Source organism: Oryctolagus cuniculus, chromosome 10 (genome assembly GCF_051225735.1).
Source record: "Oryctolagus cuniculus isolate XC-2025 breed Fujian yellow rabbit chromosome 10, ASM5122573v1, whole genome shotgun sequence".
NCBI lineage: Eukaryota > Metazoa > Chordata > Mammalia > Lagomorpha > Leporidae > Oryctolagus > Oryctolagus cuniculus.
In genome coordinates, this window is record NC_142876.1 from 106,029,164 (window position 1) to 106,043,675 (window position 14,512).

A 14,512-nucleotide genomic window follows, 5' to 3' on the forward strand; every position below is an offset into this window, starting at 1 on the left:
TCTGGTGGAAAGAGCAGACTGGGGGTTGGGTGCTCGTGACTGTGGGAGGCTTGTGTGCCAAGACTGTGAAAACACACAGGCTGTGTGAGAGGACTCAGGGGTGTGGCTGGGACATTGGGCTGTCACTGTGGGAGGCTCCATGTGCTCAGGGCTCCCTGGTTACCTGGTGAGAGACATGGCTGGGGAATCTGGGCTTACACTGGGCACTGCACAGATCCTTAGTGTGGGCCTTGTGGCAGAGCTCCCACTGGGGCTAGCCCCCAGGCACTGGTCTTCTGTGAGGAGAGGAGCTCAGCTGAGTCTACAACAGACAAGAACAAACCTCCCCTCTGATTAAAAAAAGAGAGAGAGAGAGATTTACCACACCAAACCTGGGTGTGTCACTTCAGACATGCCCTTCACCCTGGAGCACTGACCAGAGCTCCCTGGCCACACACAGCACACAGCTCTAGGTATTCCCTGAGAGCAGACACTCCACTAATCCACACATACGCAATCCAAAGATAAAAGCTACCACAGCGAAAAAACAAACCAATGAGTATCTCCACAAATACTGAATAACAAATGCACCAATTCAGGAAACAACAATAAGGAAAACATGACACCCTCAAAAGAACGCAACACTTCAGTACTAGATTGTGAAGATAATAAGATTGCAGAAATGGAATTCAAAAAAATTGATCATAGGATTACTTAGAAGTAATCAGAAGCAAATGCACGAACTAATGAAATCTATACTTGACATGAAAGAAGATTTCTCCCATGAATTTGAAATCTTAAAGAGAAATCAAAATGAAATGAAGAATTCAGTAGGACATATAAGAAATGCAGTGGAAAGCCTTCACAACAGAATCAGTGTAGCTAAACAAAGAATATCTCATGTAGAAGACAAAGCACAGGAAATTATACAGTCAGACCAAACACAAGAAGAAGAAATTAGAAAACTAAAAAACACTGTTGGGAATCTACAGGATACTGTCAAACAACTCAACATACAGGTTCTAGGAGTTCCTGAAGGCGTGGAAAGAGAGAAAGGATTAGAAGACCTTTTTAGTGAAATAATAACAGAAAATTTACCTAATTTGTAGAAAGAAAGGGACATCCAAGTACAGGAAGCACATAGAACTCCTGATAGACTTGACCAGAAAATATCTTCACCAGGACACATTGATGTCAAACTTTGCGCAGTAAAACGTGCCGGATAGAAAGGCCAAATTACTTGCAGAGGATCTCCAATTAGACTCACAGCTGTATGCTGGCCCTGTAGGCAGTTGCTCAACCCATTATGCCATAACACTGGCCCCGAGAACTGACTTGTAAGAAAATCAGTGGGGAGCAGTGTGAGAGCCCGAGCCCTTGGGCAAGGGATGGTCCATCTGCTAGGGCCCCACTGCAGGTCCAGGGCCAGTCTCCATCCGAGGAAAGGTGACCCAAAGTTTGTAATGTTTGCAGGATTTAGGTCTGAGCTGACCTCTCCCTTTCTTCCTGTGTCGGGTGGTTTTTCTCAGCCCCGTGCAGGTAGGTAACGACTTGGCTGTGTTACAGTCTCCCACACACTCCCGTGGGCCTGCCGACAGTGGGGCCCACCTCGGAAGGTCCGAGTGCAGCTGAGATGAGACACTGCATGACCCACAGCTGGAACTGGGTGGTGCCGTTGGAGTGGGGCCCCCCGGGAGACAGTGGTCCCTTGATGGGTGAGTCAGGATCACACCTCTGCAGCAGGCCCACCTGTTTGCATGATCCTAACCCAGCCAGACCACAGTAATGGCAGTGAGGAGAGTAGCCATGGGCAGTGCAGTAGAGGGAGCATGCGGCAGGCATTGTTCTCATCCTGTGCCTGTGCCAGGGAGTCTTCAGAACAGTTTTCCCGGTGGGGTCTGCTGGCTGTTCGCAGGGCATTTCGTGTAGATTTCTTCCCAATTGATAAATGACAGCCTTCTTTAAATACGATTGATGTGCTAACAGATGTGGACTCCTGTGCGTGTCATTGTCCTCAGGCAGCATTCTTCCTCTCGCCTTTGATCCTAGCAGGATTCCCAGCCCTCCTGCTTATTTGCAGCTCTGGCTACCCAGGGACCTGTGCTCTGCAGCCAGTCTCATTGACCCTACCAGCTGGGGACAGCCTTCCCCACACTGGGACACGGAGGCCAGTGCCCGTTTCTGTGCATTGGACCCTTTTGCTTGGTGCTGCTTCTGCCCGTCCTGGGAGAGCTCCCCAGGGGCAGGCGGTGCCTCACCCAGCACAGGGCCTGGTACCCAGGAGACTGGGGATAAATCTGTTTAATCAAACTGAGTATGTTGACTCAATGCATAGTTCAGAAGCCAGTATAGTAAATAAATGACAAATGACGTCCTTGGCCAAAAAAAGAGAAAAGTCCTAAAGTAGAGTCCCTGGTAAAAATGGAAACAGGTCATGTGCCTTTCTGGGGTCTCCAGGGAAGAGACTGCGTTCTGAGCAATTAGGTGTGAGTGCCGTGCATGGGCCTTGATGAAGCCCAGATCCTAATTTCTTCTGAAAAAGCCTGAGAGTGATGTCACTAACAAGGGTACCTCCCTGAGACTGTAAAATGACCCCACGTCAGGCCAGGTGGAATCCTGAGACGGCCCGTGCTTGTGGGCCAGAAAGCCAGGTGACAGTGCACGCTGCAGGCCGTGAAGCGATCCTGATCCTCGCTCACCACTGGTGGGTAGCCTTGCCCTCTGGGCTTAGTGTTCTCACGGGACAAGAATCCCGAGGTCACAGGAAGACTGCTGCCCTTGACAGCCCTCCCATCGTTTTTGTGTGCCCCAGTCAACAATCTGCATACATTGCAGTTTATCTCATTGATTGTCTTACAAGCAGAATGTAAGATTTGTTGCATCACTTTTCCCCCTGATGAAAGAGACATGGCTGAATGAGAGCCAGGTTTATTTTTACTTCTGGAAACTATTGGGTAGACTCTGAGATGGAGTGACATTCAGCATTTTACTGGCTGCTCTACCAACAGGTCCTACGGTGAGTGGGAGGGGCCGGTCCGTGGACTGAGACCTCAGGTCCCCGCTCTCAGCGTGGTGGCAAGGGCTTTGGAGCCTGGTCATATACGTCATTAATTAAGATAAACCTGTATGTGTAAAGAAAAAATAAATCCCTTAATGAGTTTTTCTAAAGGCTTCAGACTTCAGAATGCTTATTATATATACATGAAGATACTTCAGAAAGTTCATGGAAAACAGAATTTAAAAGACAAATGTATTTTGGTATAAAAAATGGAATCTCTGCATGGTTTTTTTTATTTTATTTTATTTTATTTTTTGACGGGCAGAGTGGACAATGAGAGAGAGAGACAGAGAAAGGTCTTCCTTTGCCGTTGGTTCACCCTCCAATGGCCGCCGCGGCCGGCGCACTGCCGGCGCACCGCGCTTGATCCGATGGCAGGAGCCAGGTACTTATCCTGGTCTCCCATGGGGTGCAGGGCCCAAGTACTTGGGCCATCCTCCACTGCACTCCCTGGCCACAGCAGAGAGCTGGCCTGGAAGAGGGGCAACCAGGACAGAATCCGACACCCCGACCGGGACTAGAACCCGGTGCGCCGGCGCCGCAAGGCGGAGGATTAGCCTAGTGAGCCGCAGCGCCTGCTGCATGGTTTTTATAATAAGCATTTTCCGTGATCTTTTTGAAGCACCCTCCTATTTAATACAACAGAACTGTATACTGCGGTGGCAAATGTTATGTTATTTGCATTTACCACAATAGGAAAAGTAATACATTATTTTTTAAAAGATTATGCTGTTAGCTTTAGCAAGGTCGAAGATAATTCATCTGTGACTATCAGACAAGAAGCTCTTGGGCAGGATTACGCTGGACATAGAATTTTTTATATTTATTTATTTATTTATTTATTTCAGAGGCAGAGTTACAGACAGAGGAATAGACAGCGAGAGAGAGAGAGGTCTTCTATCTGATGGTTCACTCCCCAGATGGCCTCAGTGGCTGGAGCTGGGCTGATCAGGAGCCAGGAGCCTCTTCCAGGTCTCTCACGTGGGTGCAGGGGCCCAAGCACTTGGGCCATCTTTTACTGTTTTCCCAGGCCATAGAGAGCCGGATGGGAAGAGGAGCAGCTGGGACTAGAACTGGCACCCATATGGGATGCTGGCACTGCAGGTGGTGGCTTAACCATCGGCCCCCAGACATCGAATTTGTTTGTTGAATGAGTCATTAATTAAATGAACATCATTAGGTGAAAACCCAGTCTCTCTGCTTTTTTCCTTTTACTACATTCCTGTCCTTTGGCCTTGTACTTAGCCTCTGTGCTGCATATTTGCAGATTAAATGTAGGAAACCATTATTAGCTATTTACCATATGTATATAGGATATCATGCTTGATTTTAGTGGTCAGTGTTTAATTACTTATTTGAAACTCAGAGTTACAGAGAAAGAGACACAGAGGTCTTCCATTCTCTGGTTCACTCCCCAGATGGCTGCAGTGGCCAGGGTTGGGCCGGGCTAAATCCAGGAGCTCCATCCAGGTCTCCTGAATGGGTGCAGGGGCCCAAGCACTTGGTCCGCCCTCCGCTGCTTTCCCAGATGCTTTAGCAGGGAGCTAGAACAGAAGGGGAGCAGTTGGGCTCAAACCTGTGCTCACATAGGATGCTGGTGCTGCAGGCACTGGGTTACTTCTGCACCACAATACTGGCCCCAATTGCTCAACTTGGAAACCTTTTATTTAATACAATAAGCAGTAGTATTTTTCCATTGGTTTTCAGCAGTGTCCCATATGACTGAATATTGTGTCATGCGATGAATGAAGGCTGAAGAGATTGGGCTGAAAATAGAGTGATTGATAAACCAGGGAATATAGACTCGTGAAGGAAATCCTTAAGAACTGCCTATTTGGTCATTTCTCTATTTCTCCTAAGAACAGAATGCAGAAAACAAGCAATGATTGGATTTAAGAACTCGTTGAAATACTATCTAATTAAAGGAAAGTAATCACTTCACACTAGTAACAGTTCTGGGGATGTAAACAGTAATATTACCAAGAACACATACCTAAGTCAAAATGAAAACAGGTACTAGCACGGGCGCTGTGGCACAGCAGGTTAAGCCTCTGCCTGTGGTGCTGCCATCCCATATGGGAGCTGGTTCATGCCCCTGCTGCTCCACTTCCAATCCACCTCCCTGCTGATGGCCTGGGAAAGCAGTGGACGATGGCCCAAGTGTTTGGGCCCCTGCACTCACATGGGAGACTCCGAAGAAGCTCCTGGTTCCTGGCTTCAGATCACTCCAGCTCCAGCACTTGTGGCCATCTAAGGAGTGAACCAGCGGATGGAAGATCTCTCTCTCTGTTTCTCCCTCTCTCTGTAACTCTGCATCTCAAATAAATAAATAAATAAATATTTAAAAACACAGATACTGGAATTCAACAAATATTAAGTAGTATTCTGTCTATATTTTTGGGTTTCAGATCCTTAGACTTAATCAGTGAAGGATCAGAATTATTGAAAGAATAATAAAGTTGCAGCCACACTGAACCTATACACAGGTTTTATTTTTCTTTTCAATATTCTCAACATTGAGTAATAGTAACTACATAGCATTGAGTTGTTTTAGGTATCATACGTCATCTACAAATCAGGATACGCAGGGGGATATGGGCAGACTGTATGCAAATGCTCTGCCTGTTTATGCATGGAACTTGAGCATCCACAGAATCTGGTACCTCAGCAGGTCTTGGAACCATTCCCCTGTGGATCCCACGAGATCATGGTGCATTCTGTGATGAAAGCCCAAAAATACAATGACTCATGAATTCCCTGCAACATGTCCTTGTCAGATGTTAGAACTGAAACTACAGAAATGACCCTGTCCCAATCCCTGTTTTCACTGATTAAGGAATACGGTCTCTGACCATGGTTGTTAGCTTCAAGATGGCCACCAGTGATCCTCCCCTCCCCTCCCACTTGGTATCCCGATTGTTGTGCGTAGGCAGTGGAATACTGCAGAAATGATGCTGTCTTTCCTGTGGTTATTGGAATGCATGATGGCTTCTGCCTTCTTCCTCTTGCATCACTTGCTCTTGGGAAGCTGGCCAGGTTGTGAGCACACGGAAGCAGTCAGTGGAGAGGCCTGCACGACTGGGAATATGGCCTACTGCCTACAGCCATGTGAGCAAGCCATGTTGGACCCAGGAGTTGGCAAGCTTTTTCTGTCAAGGACAAGATGGTAAATATTTTAGGTATGCAGGCTAGGGCCACACAGTCTCCATCACAGCCACTCAGTTCTCCCCATTGCGTTGCAAAGGCAGCCATAGACAATGTGCCAATGAAGAAGAATGGCTGAGTTCCACTAAAGTTTGATACGAACAGGCCAGGTGCCCAATGAGGCCTTAGGACCGCAGATTGTCACCCCTGCCTTAGCCTCACGCAAGCCCTCAACTGGCTGCCGTTTCTGCCTGTGGCTCTGGGCCCCAGCCTCCCAGCTGCCTCCAGATTCCTGACACGCACAGAGTGGGACATAGTAAATGCTTGTCTTTTTAAGCCACTAAATTTTGGAGTACTCTGTTTTGGCAATAATAGACAACTAAGGCACCAACAATCCAGGCAAGGAGGCCGGGTGACAAGTGAGCCAGGCTTAACTGTGAGCTGGTGATTGTTGACGGTAGGTGACTGGACACAGACTTCACTATTCCCCTCTGCTTTCATGCAGTACTAAGCTGAAAAAGAAAAAGAAACCGGTACCCAGGAAGGATAAGTGATTTATATAAAATTAGAGTGTCAGTAAATTGCAAAGCCTGTATCACACCTCCAGGTCTCTGGCTCTGAAGTCCTGCGTTCCCTAGCCTCCTCCTCCCAGGGTCAGGAGCCCTGAGTAAAGAGTTAGCTGTTTGGCTAAGCTCCCCTCCCCACAAGATTCTCTAGCCCCTTAGCACCTGCAGCTCAGTACACCCACGATAGTTCTCTGGACTTGGACGGCGCTGCTCTTGTGGAACGGTCTTGGAGAGCTAGTTCCTCCCTGTTGAGACTGCAGACTATAGAGTGAGAGCTGAGAGAACCAGCCTTGTTGAGGCATCTCGGGAGTCCTAGCCAAAGTGGGCCGTCGTGTAGCCATGCTGAAAATGTCCATTTTTATTGAACTTGGCCCTTGACCACGCAGCAGCGAATCATTCGCACACAGTACATAAGGATAGGCCTCTCAGCGTTCTGTATTTGATTTAAAATAAAATCACTCGGTGAAAGTTCCTAGCACAATGTTTGGTACATTGCAGTAAGTTCTAAAACAGTGATTTTTACCTTCCCTTCAAACTCCTCTTGAAACTGGAGATGAGCCTAAAAGTGTTTTATATGGCTTCATAAATAAGTTAATGCACTGATTGTTAGGTACGCGGAACGTGTGTTGGAAATGACTTGTTTTCCTGTCCAGTACATCGTTAGCCTGTACTCCCTGCTTACCGCCCCAGAGTGATTGCTTCTTGAAATTTCTCAGTCGTCTCCCATTAACAGGATGGGTCCAGATTATTCAGATCCTGTGGTTTTTCCAGGTTAGCCATGAAATAATAGGATTTAATCCTGGCTTTTGACTGTGTTATGGCTTCTGGACATTTAACCAGAAGTTCTTGGTGATGCCATTTATAGAAGAGATAAACTTGTTTGAACAAGGCATCCCAAGAACGTGATGGGGGGGCCCAAAGCAGATAGGGGACCTGGCCTGCCACCAGCTTGGGAAATTCAGTTCCCAGGGCCTTTAGCTCCTTTTCCCCTTGAAAAATGTTTGTTGTCTATGTCTTCCTGTTCTGAAAATGTGGTTTGGAGCAGATGGATCCCCACGCCCTGCCCTGTGCGTTTGTCAGGTTTGCTTTTTATTTGTTTTTGTTTTGGGTGGTTATCCTTTTAGAGTCGCTTGCCCTCGTGTACCAGGGAGCTATGCTATCAGGGCTGCGGCTTTCATTTCTTAATCTCTTCCCCCCCAACCAATTGGGGACAAAAAAAAAAAATCTCTTTTCATTTGCTGCTTGGAAAGTAAAAGTCGAAAAGGGGGTGGTCTGGGTGAGTGGGTCTGCAGAAGCTCGGCGTGAACGGTCCTGGGGATTCACGCGAGGCAGCTCTTTAATTTGCATGTCTGGTCTCAGCCACAGGCTCAAGCGCAAGCACATGCCGCTTGCTGGGAAGCCAGCTCTGCCTTGCCGTGTGATGTGCATTACGTTGATTGGAGACAGTGAATCCCGGCTGCCTTTGTGTGATGTCTTGGACTAATCGGCTCACTTCTTCAGATGTGTGTTGGGGAAAACCTTTTCCAAAAAAACATCGGTCTGGCTTCATTTAGCTTTGTCCAGGATAGCTGTCCACAGATCATCTCCGTGAAAATGATGTGTGAGTTTGCCATTCTAATCAGAACAGCTCAGTGGGAACTGTCATGTTTATTTACAGTCTGCACTGAAACGTTGGCCTTCAGTGAAGCATTTTGGTTGAGTAGGTAATCAGGAGGGGCAGGGCATGCGCTCTGTGTGCTTCGATGGCTGTTGGTGTACAGTGCACATATCCAGGGAAGGCTGGCTTTCACCACTACACAGTATCTCTGGGCAAGCTACCAAGCCGGACCGGGCCTCCGTTTCTTCCACTGGAAGTGGACGCGATGATTGGAACAACCACACAGAGTGAGCAAGTGGAGTCAGGCCCAGGTCGGCGACTCGGGTCTGTGGCTTTCCTACCTGCATCCCCACCAGAACATGCAGAATGAGTAGAGTGAATGAGTATACATATCGTGGACTTCTTGACTGTTAGAGAATAAACTAATTACATCCTTGGAGACACTTTTTTGAAGTTAATTTTTTTGAAAAAGATTTATTTGTTTATTCGAAAGGCAGAGTTAGAGTTAGAGAGAGAGAGAGATCAAGACCTTCCATCCACTGATTCACTCCCCAGATGGCTGCAACAGCCAGGGCTGGGCCAGGCTGAAGCCAGGAGTTAGGAGCTTCTAAGTCTCCCACCTGGGTTCAGAGGCCAAAATATTTGGGCCATCTTCCGCTGCTTTCCCAGGCACATTAGCAGGGAGCTGTATCGGAAGTGGAGCAGCCAGGATTCAAACTGGCACCCATATGGGATGCTTAACCCATTATGCTAAAGCTCCGGCTAGTTATTTTGTATCTAAGACACAGAGAGATTGAGAAGAAGCAAGCAGTCAGTGGATCATCTATCTGCTGGTTCATTCCCAAATACCAGAAATAGCTGGGACTGGATCAAGCTTAAGTCAAGAGCCTGTAACTCCATCTGGGTCCCCATGTGGACGACAGGGATCCGTCACCTGCTGCCGCCCAGGGTGCACATAAACAGGAAGCTGGATCAGAAGCGGAGGTGGGATTCGATCCCAGGCGTTCCGATGTGGGACGCAACAGCTGAGCCCACTGCCTCAGAGTGCTCGCCCCTAGGGGTAGATGATTTTGATACTGCATCCCTGGACAGCTCCTCTCGGGCTCAGACTTGAAAAGGCCCATCTGTTATGGTGGTAGAATGCACTGAGCAGTGGAATGGAACTGAATTTGATCACAGAGTTTGTAATAAGAATAATGATGCCAGCTGAGCACGGCAGCATTGGACCTGGTATAGAGAATTTAGTATTCTGTCGAGCTATCACCATTCCTTTTCTTCTTCTTTCTTCTCCATTTTCATTTCTTTCTGTTTTTCAAGAAAGTGAAAATGCTGGGTACAAACAGTTGGCTGTACTTTGAATTTGATGTTATCCGAACCCCTTCCTTTAATCTCCTCTTGTGCTAGTGTGACTGTTTGTCTTGGGGGGAGGGGCGGTGGAGTTTCATTCTAACAGATTATCCTGCTTTCTCTCCTGTTAGCCCGGTGCTGGCACATCCCTTTTCTATTCGGATGGTCCAGCCTTCTGGTCTTCCAAGCTCTTGGTTTCTGCTTCCCACGTGGGATTCTCTATGTGGAAAGTGACTTCTCTCCGGATGGGGTGGGGTAGGGTGTGCGGGGCCCTCCCAGTGTAGGCTGCATTCAGATCCCGCTTCCTCGGTTCTGCCCTACAGCCGGTTTCAGGCCGCCCCTGACCATGCACCAGGTCACTTCTCGGTGTTGCCGCACTGCGTGGCCGGCAGTAGCTATGCAGCCTACATGGAGATAGTACTCAAAACTGATTGCAGGCGGGGAGAGGGCGCTTCTGCCCATGATCTCCTGAGGCCTCGCCCAGAGACAGGCCGAGGAAAGTAAGTAGGGAGAGAAAAAACAGGCGGTCCGCGGGGACGGGTGCGAGCCCCCGACTAGCCTTGGCCTGGGCACTTGTCTCCACTCCAGGAAGAATTCAAGCAAGTAACACGGATGAAGTGAGAGAGAAAACGAGGTCTAGGCGGGGTGGGGGTGGGGGTGCGGGCTGCCGGAGGCGGAGCTGTCCTCTCCTACTGGGCGGGGCTTGAGTGCCGCTCCTTGCCGCGTGCTTTGGACATCTCAGGTGCAGGATGGGGTGGGTGTGGCAACCATGGTAATATTATTAAAATAACCCGAAGGTCCGCCTGCAAGGGGCCAGTCTGCGGCTGCCTCCGTGAACCTGTCCGCTGTGTGCTCGGGCTCTCCTGCGCTTCCGCGGGCCGGAGCACACAGACCTCTCACCGGCCTGCTAGGCTGCACACAGTTGTTTGTCATTTCTTTCTTTCTTTGCTCCAGAAAGAGTAGCAGGGCATGAGAACGCTTGGGGCGCTGCGGCTGTGACGGGGAAGTGCCGCAGTGCGCCCTCTAGGGCCGGGAGGAGAGGGGGCAAGGGGTGGGCCGGGGAGGACCACTGCGCGGTGGGCAGAGCGGTGGGATCCAGAGTGTGCTCCAGGCGCCCCCTTCCCGTTCGCACCGCAGGTTGTGACCTGCTGCCCACTCTAAAGCTTTCTCTCACCCTGCACCCTCACCTCCCTCGGCTCTCCTGGTGCCGTACGTTTGGTGGCAGGTGGGTGGGTGGGTGGGCGTCCAGAGCTAGTACTGTGGCTGGGGGCGGAGCCAGTTTGCGTGCCATTCACATCTTCTTGCATACGCGGGTATTTTTCCATCCCGCGTTTTAGGAGTCCTGTTGGAGACACCAAGTGTCAGTTTGTGACAGTCCAGGGAGACTTGTAACTGACCCCTTAGCTAGAAAATGCATTGCGTGGGTCCTCCTCTCTTGGAGCCCCCTTTCCTGGCTGGTGGGCAGATTTGTGACCTAAATAAATCTCGCTTAGCTCAAAAAAATAATACTTTGTGTACACATGTATATACGCACATTAAAATAACCCTTTATCTCTGCGGTGCTTTCGCCTTGTCCTGGCTGCTGACTCAGGGAGCTTGCACTTCCTCTAGCCTAACTGGACAAAGACGAGCACCAAGTCTCGTGAGGGAATTGCAGCTTGACACCGCGGCCTCCCCAGGAGGAGATGGCTGATTGGCACATGGCTGATCCCCGGGGAAACTCGTTTACATGCCAGACAGGAACTGGGAAATGCACTTGCCTCTGAGCCCTAACGTGCACGTGGCCTGGGGTGCGGGTCAGTGCTCCTCTGTTAGACCTGAAACCAGGTCCTTGTGTGCAGCCCAGGAACATGGTTGCTCTGTTGCAAACACCCGTATGGTGGTGTCACCACGCGGAGAAGCAGCATGAAGCCAGGCTCTGCCAGCCCTGCCCAGAGAGGAACCGCAGGCTCCTTCCTCTGGATTTAAAGATCATTGCACAAAACACCCAAGGAAGATACAGTGTCTCAATATAGAGCTCCGCTCCCCCCATGCTCTCCTGGGCTTCCCCCAGGTTAAATCTCACTCCGTGTGATGCCCATTTGCATTCGACCATCATCAGAAATCAGCGTGGCCTGCTTTTGAAGGGCTCCAAATAAAAGGAGAAGCAAGTTTCCACTATGGGAAGATCCCTGGCCAAGCAGAGAAGTGAAGCGTGGCATCAGAGCAGGCCTGGGGGTCCCTGTGGTCCTTCCTGCAGTCACCAGTGGATTCTAGGTGAGCATCTCAGTCATGTGTGTTCACGCATGCCCAGTGTTCCCTCACCAGCCCTGACAGCATCAGCGCTTTGAAATCGGCTCCCACCTAAGGCTGCAGGCGTCACCGTTGCAGAAATGATGTGCTTTGCGGTGGGAGAAAAATGCCGTGCACGTGGCCGCAAGTTGCTGAGGGCTGCTTCCTGCCGTGCTGTGGCACTTCTGCAGAGCTAACCCAGGGAGGAGGCAGCTAGCCCCTGCTTGCCAGACTCCCAGGACCACACCCATCAGACAGGAGTCATCAGGTGGATGTCACACGGCCCACCTCTGCAAGGCATGCTCGCCACTTGGAAGCATCTTATCCACAGAGCCCTGTTGTGCTCAGGCTGTGCTTTCTCAAGCAATTAAATGCAATCAAGTGTACATGGATTTTCCTCTTCTTTGAAGATTTTTTTTTTTTTGAAGGGCAGTGATAGGGATGCAGAGACAGGCATCTTCATCTCCTGGTTCACTCCCCGAATGCCTGCAATGGCCTGGGGCTTGGCCAGGGCAAGTCAGGAGCCAGGAGCTTCTTCTGCATCTCCCATGTGAGTGCAGGGGCCCCAGCACTTTGGCCATCCTCTGCTGCTTTCCTGGGTGCATTAGCAGGGAGCTGGATTGGAAGTGGAGCAGCCAGGACTTGAACCAGCACTCCATATGGGATGCAGATGTTGCAAGTGGCAGCTTGACCTGGTGTACCACAACAGCTGCGTCTTGGACAGGTACCCATACGGGACGGCAACATGGTAGGCGGCAGCTTCCCCCAACTCTACACCCCTTGATGAAGAATCTTCATACAACAATTTTGTAGTAAAATACAGTTGAAAAATGAAATTTATGCAGCGTGCTTTCCCCCTTTGTTTTGCCTTTCTGTCCTGTTACATTAACTGGGGCGGGCGTTGTGGGGCAGGGAATGGTTAGCCTCACACAGTGTGAAACGCTTGGTTGTCTAGTGCAGGGTGCCCTGTTTCGGTAGAAGATGAGATCCCTCTGCCTCCTGTCAGCCTCCTCCTTACAGGACGGCTCTCCAGGAATCGTAGCGCTGAGAAAAGAAGGCACAGTGTTCCAGTGCGATGTGAAAAGTGGGAAAGGTCAACCCCCTTCCTGGCTCTTTACTCTTAGCCTTGGTAGTGTTTTTTTTTTTTTTTTAAGATTTATTTATTTATTTGAAAGAGTTACACAGAGAGAAGAGAGGCAGAGAGAGGGAGAGAGAGATCTGCTATCCGATGGTTCACTCTCTAGATGGCTGCAACAGCCAGAGCTGTGCCGATCCAAAGCCAGGAGCCAGGATGGGTCTCCCATGTGGGTGCAGGGGCCCAAGCACTTGGGGCATCTTCTACTGCTTTCCCGGGCCATAGCAGAGAGGTGGACATGAAGTGGAGCAGCCGGGTCTCGAACCGGTGCCCATATGGGATGACGGTGCTTCAGGCCAGGGCATTAACCCACTTTGTCACAGTGCCGGCCCCGGTAGTGCTTTTCTTAATGCAGGGTTTTGTTAACACGATGTTAACCCCAAGTTATCAGTCAGATGGGTTGGTAGGGTTTTATCTTACTCTTTGGTCATGTAATATGCAGACGCTTTGTAGACTCTGCTATAATTTTATTTCATCACCGATTCTAATTGTTCTTCATTGTGTCTTAAAATCAGCAGGTAGAGTTTATTCCAGTTCTGGGTAGCGATTGTTATCAGTAGCATGGACTGCACTTTGTTTCTGGAGAAACACGATTCTAGAAGACCTGTACCCTTGGCTACAAGAGAATGAGACTCGTGCACCCCTCACCCCCTGGCATGGCTTCACACTCTCCATTTTCATTCTCATTGCCGGAATACGGGCTGTTTGCTTGGGTAGTGGTGGCGGTGATGGTGATGGTGATGGTGATGTGAGTTTAGGAACTTTGCGGTGGTTCATGGAGGAGGCAGCTTGATCGCAAGAAATGATTGGTGCTGGACAGACAGCGTGACTAGTCGGGAAATAGCTAGAGCTGCGGCTCTATGTGCTGTGGCCTCCTACGAGGAGTCCTCAGCAAAAGGGACAAGCTGGTGGCGGGGGGTCCGTCCTGCGCTCAGCACAGGCACCCAGGACCCTCGGGAGGTGGGGGGGGCCCTGAGTCCTTGGAACGTTCCCACTGTGGCTCCGATTCGTTCATCAGGTAGTCTTTACGTACCGTGTGAGTGTTGTAAACTGGGCAACCATGGGAGGAGCAGATTGGGAAGTGAGGCATTTTGGGTGAAATTGCAAGTATTAATTACAGTTCTCCAGTAGCCAGACTCTGAGATTCCCGGCTTTAGTTCCTCCAAAGAACAGCATCGAGTTGAAAGTCAAGCTCATTTGCAAAATTAGAAAATACACCGCTGGGTCACCTTTGTAGCTCTACTGTCACTTGGTTATTTTAAAAGTACAGAAATCATCCTAAGGACGACAATAATGTAACTTAAACTTTTAAGATTAATTAGTATCCTGTTTCAGTGGATCTGCTTGAGAAGAACTGAGATTCTTTTATAACACTTGGGATGTCTCTGTGACCAACAACCACTAATTATAGTAAC

General features: G+C 49.5%; 1 protein-coding gene across 15 annotated transcripts in view; it reads left to right on the top strand.

The window, feature by feature from the left end:
* ANO10 (anoctamin 10) overlaps positions 1-14,512 on the top strand; it is a 197,737-nt gene that overhangs the window by 159,334 nt on the left and 23,891 nt on the right. The window contains exon 14 of one of the 15 annotated variants that reach the window (XM_089306450.1): positions 8,107-8,779. The exons of the other annotated variants lie outside the window; for them this stretch is intronic. Within the exon in view, the coding sequence (XP_089162576.1) occupies positions 8,107-8,196 (90 nt within the window). The 3' untranslated portion in view covers positions 8,197-8,779. Of the gene's footprint in view, positions 1-8,106; positions 8,780-14,512 lie in introns of those variants that run through there. 15 annotated transcript variants of the gene reach the window in all.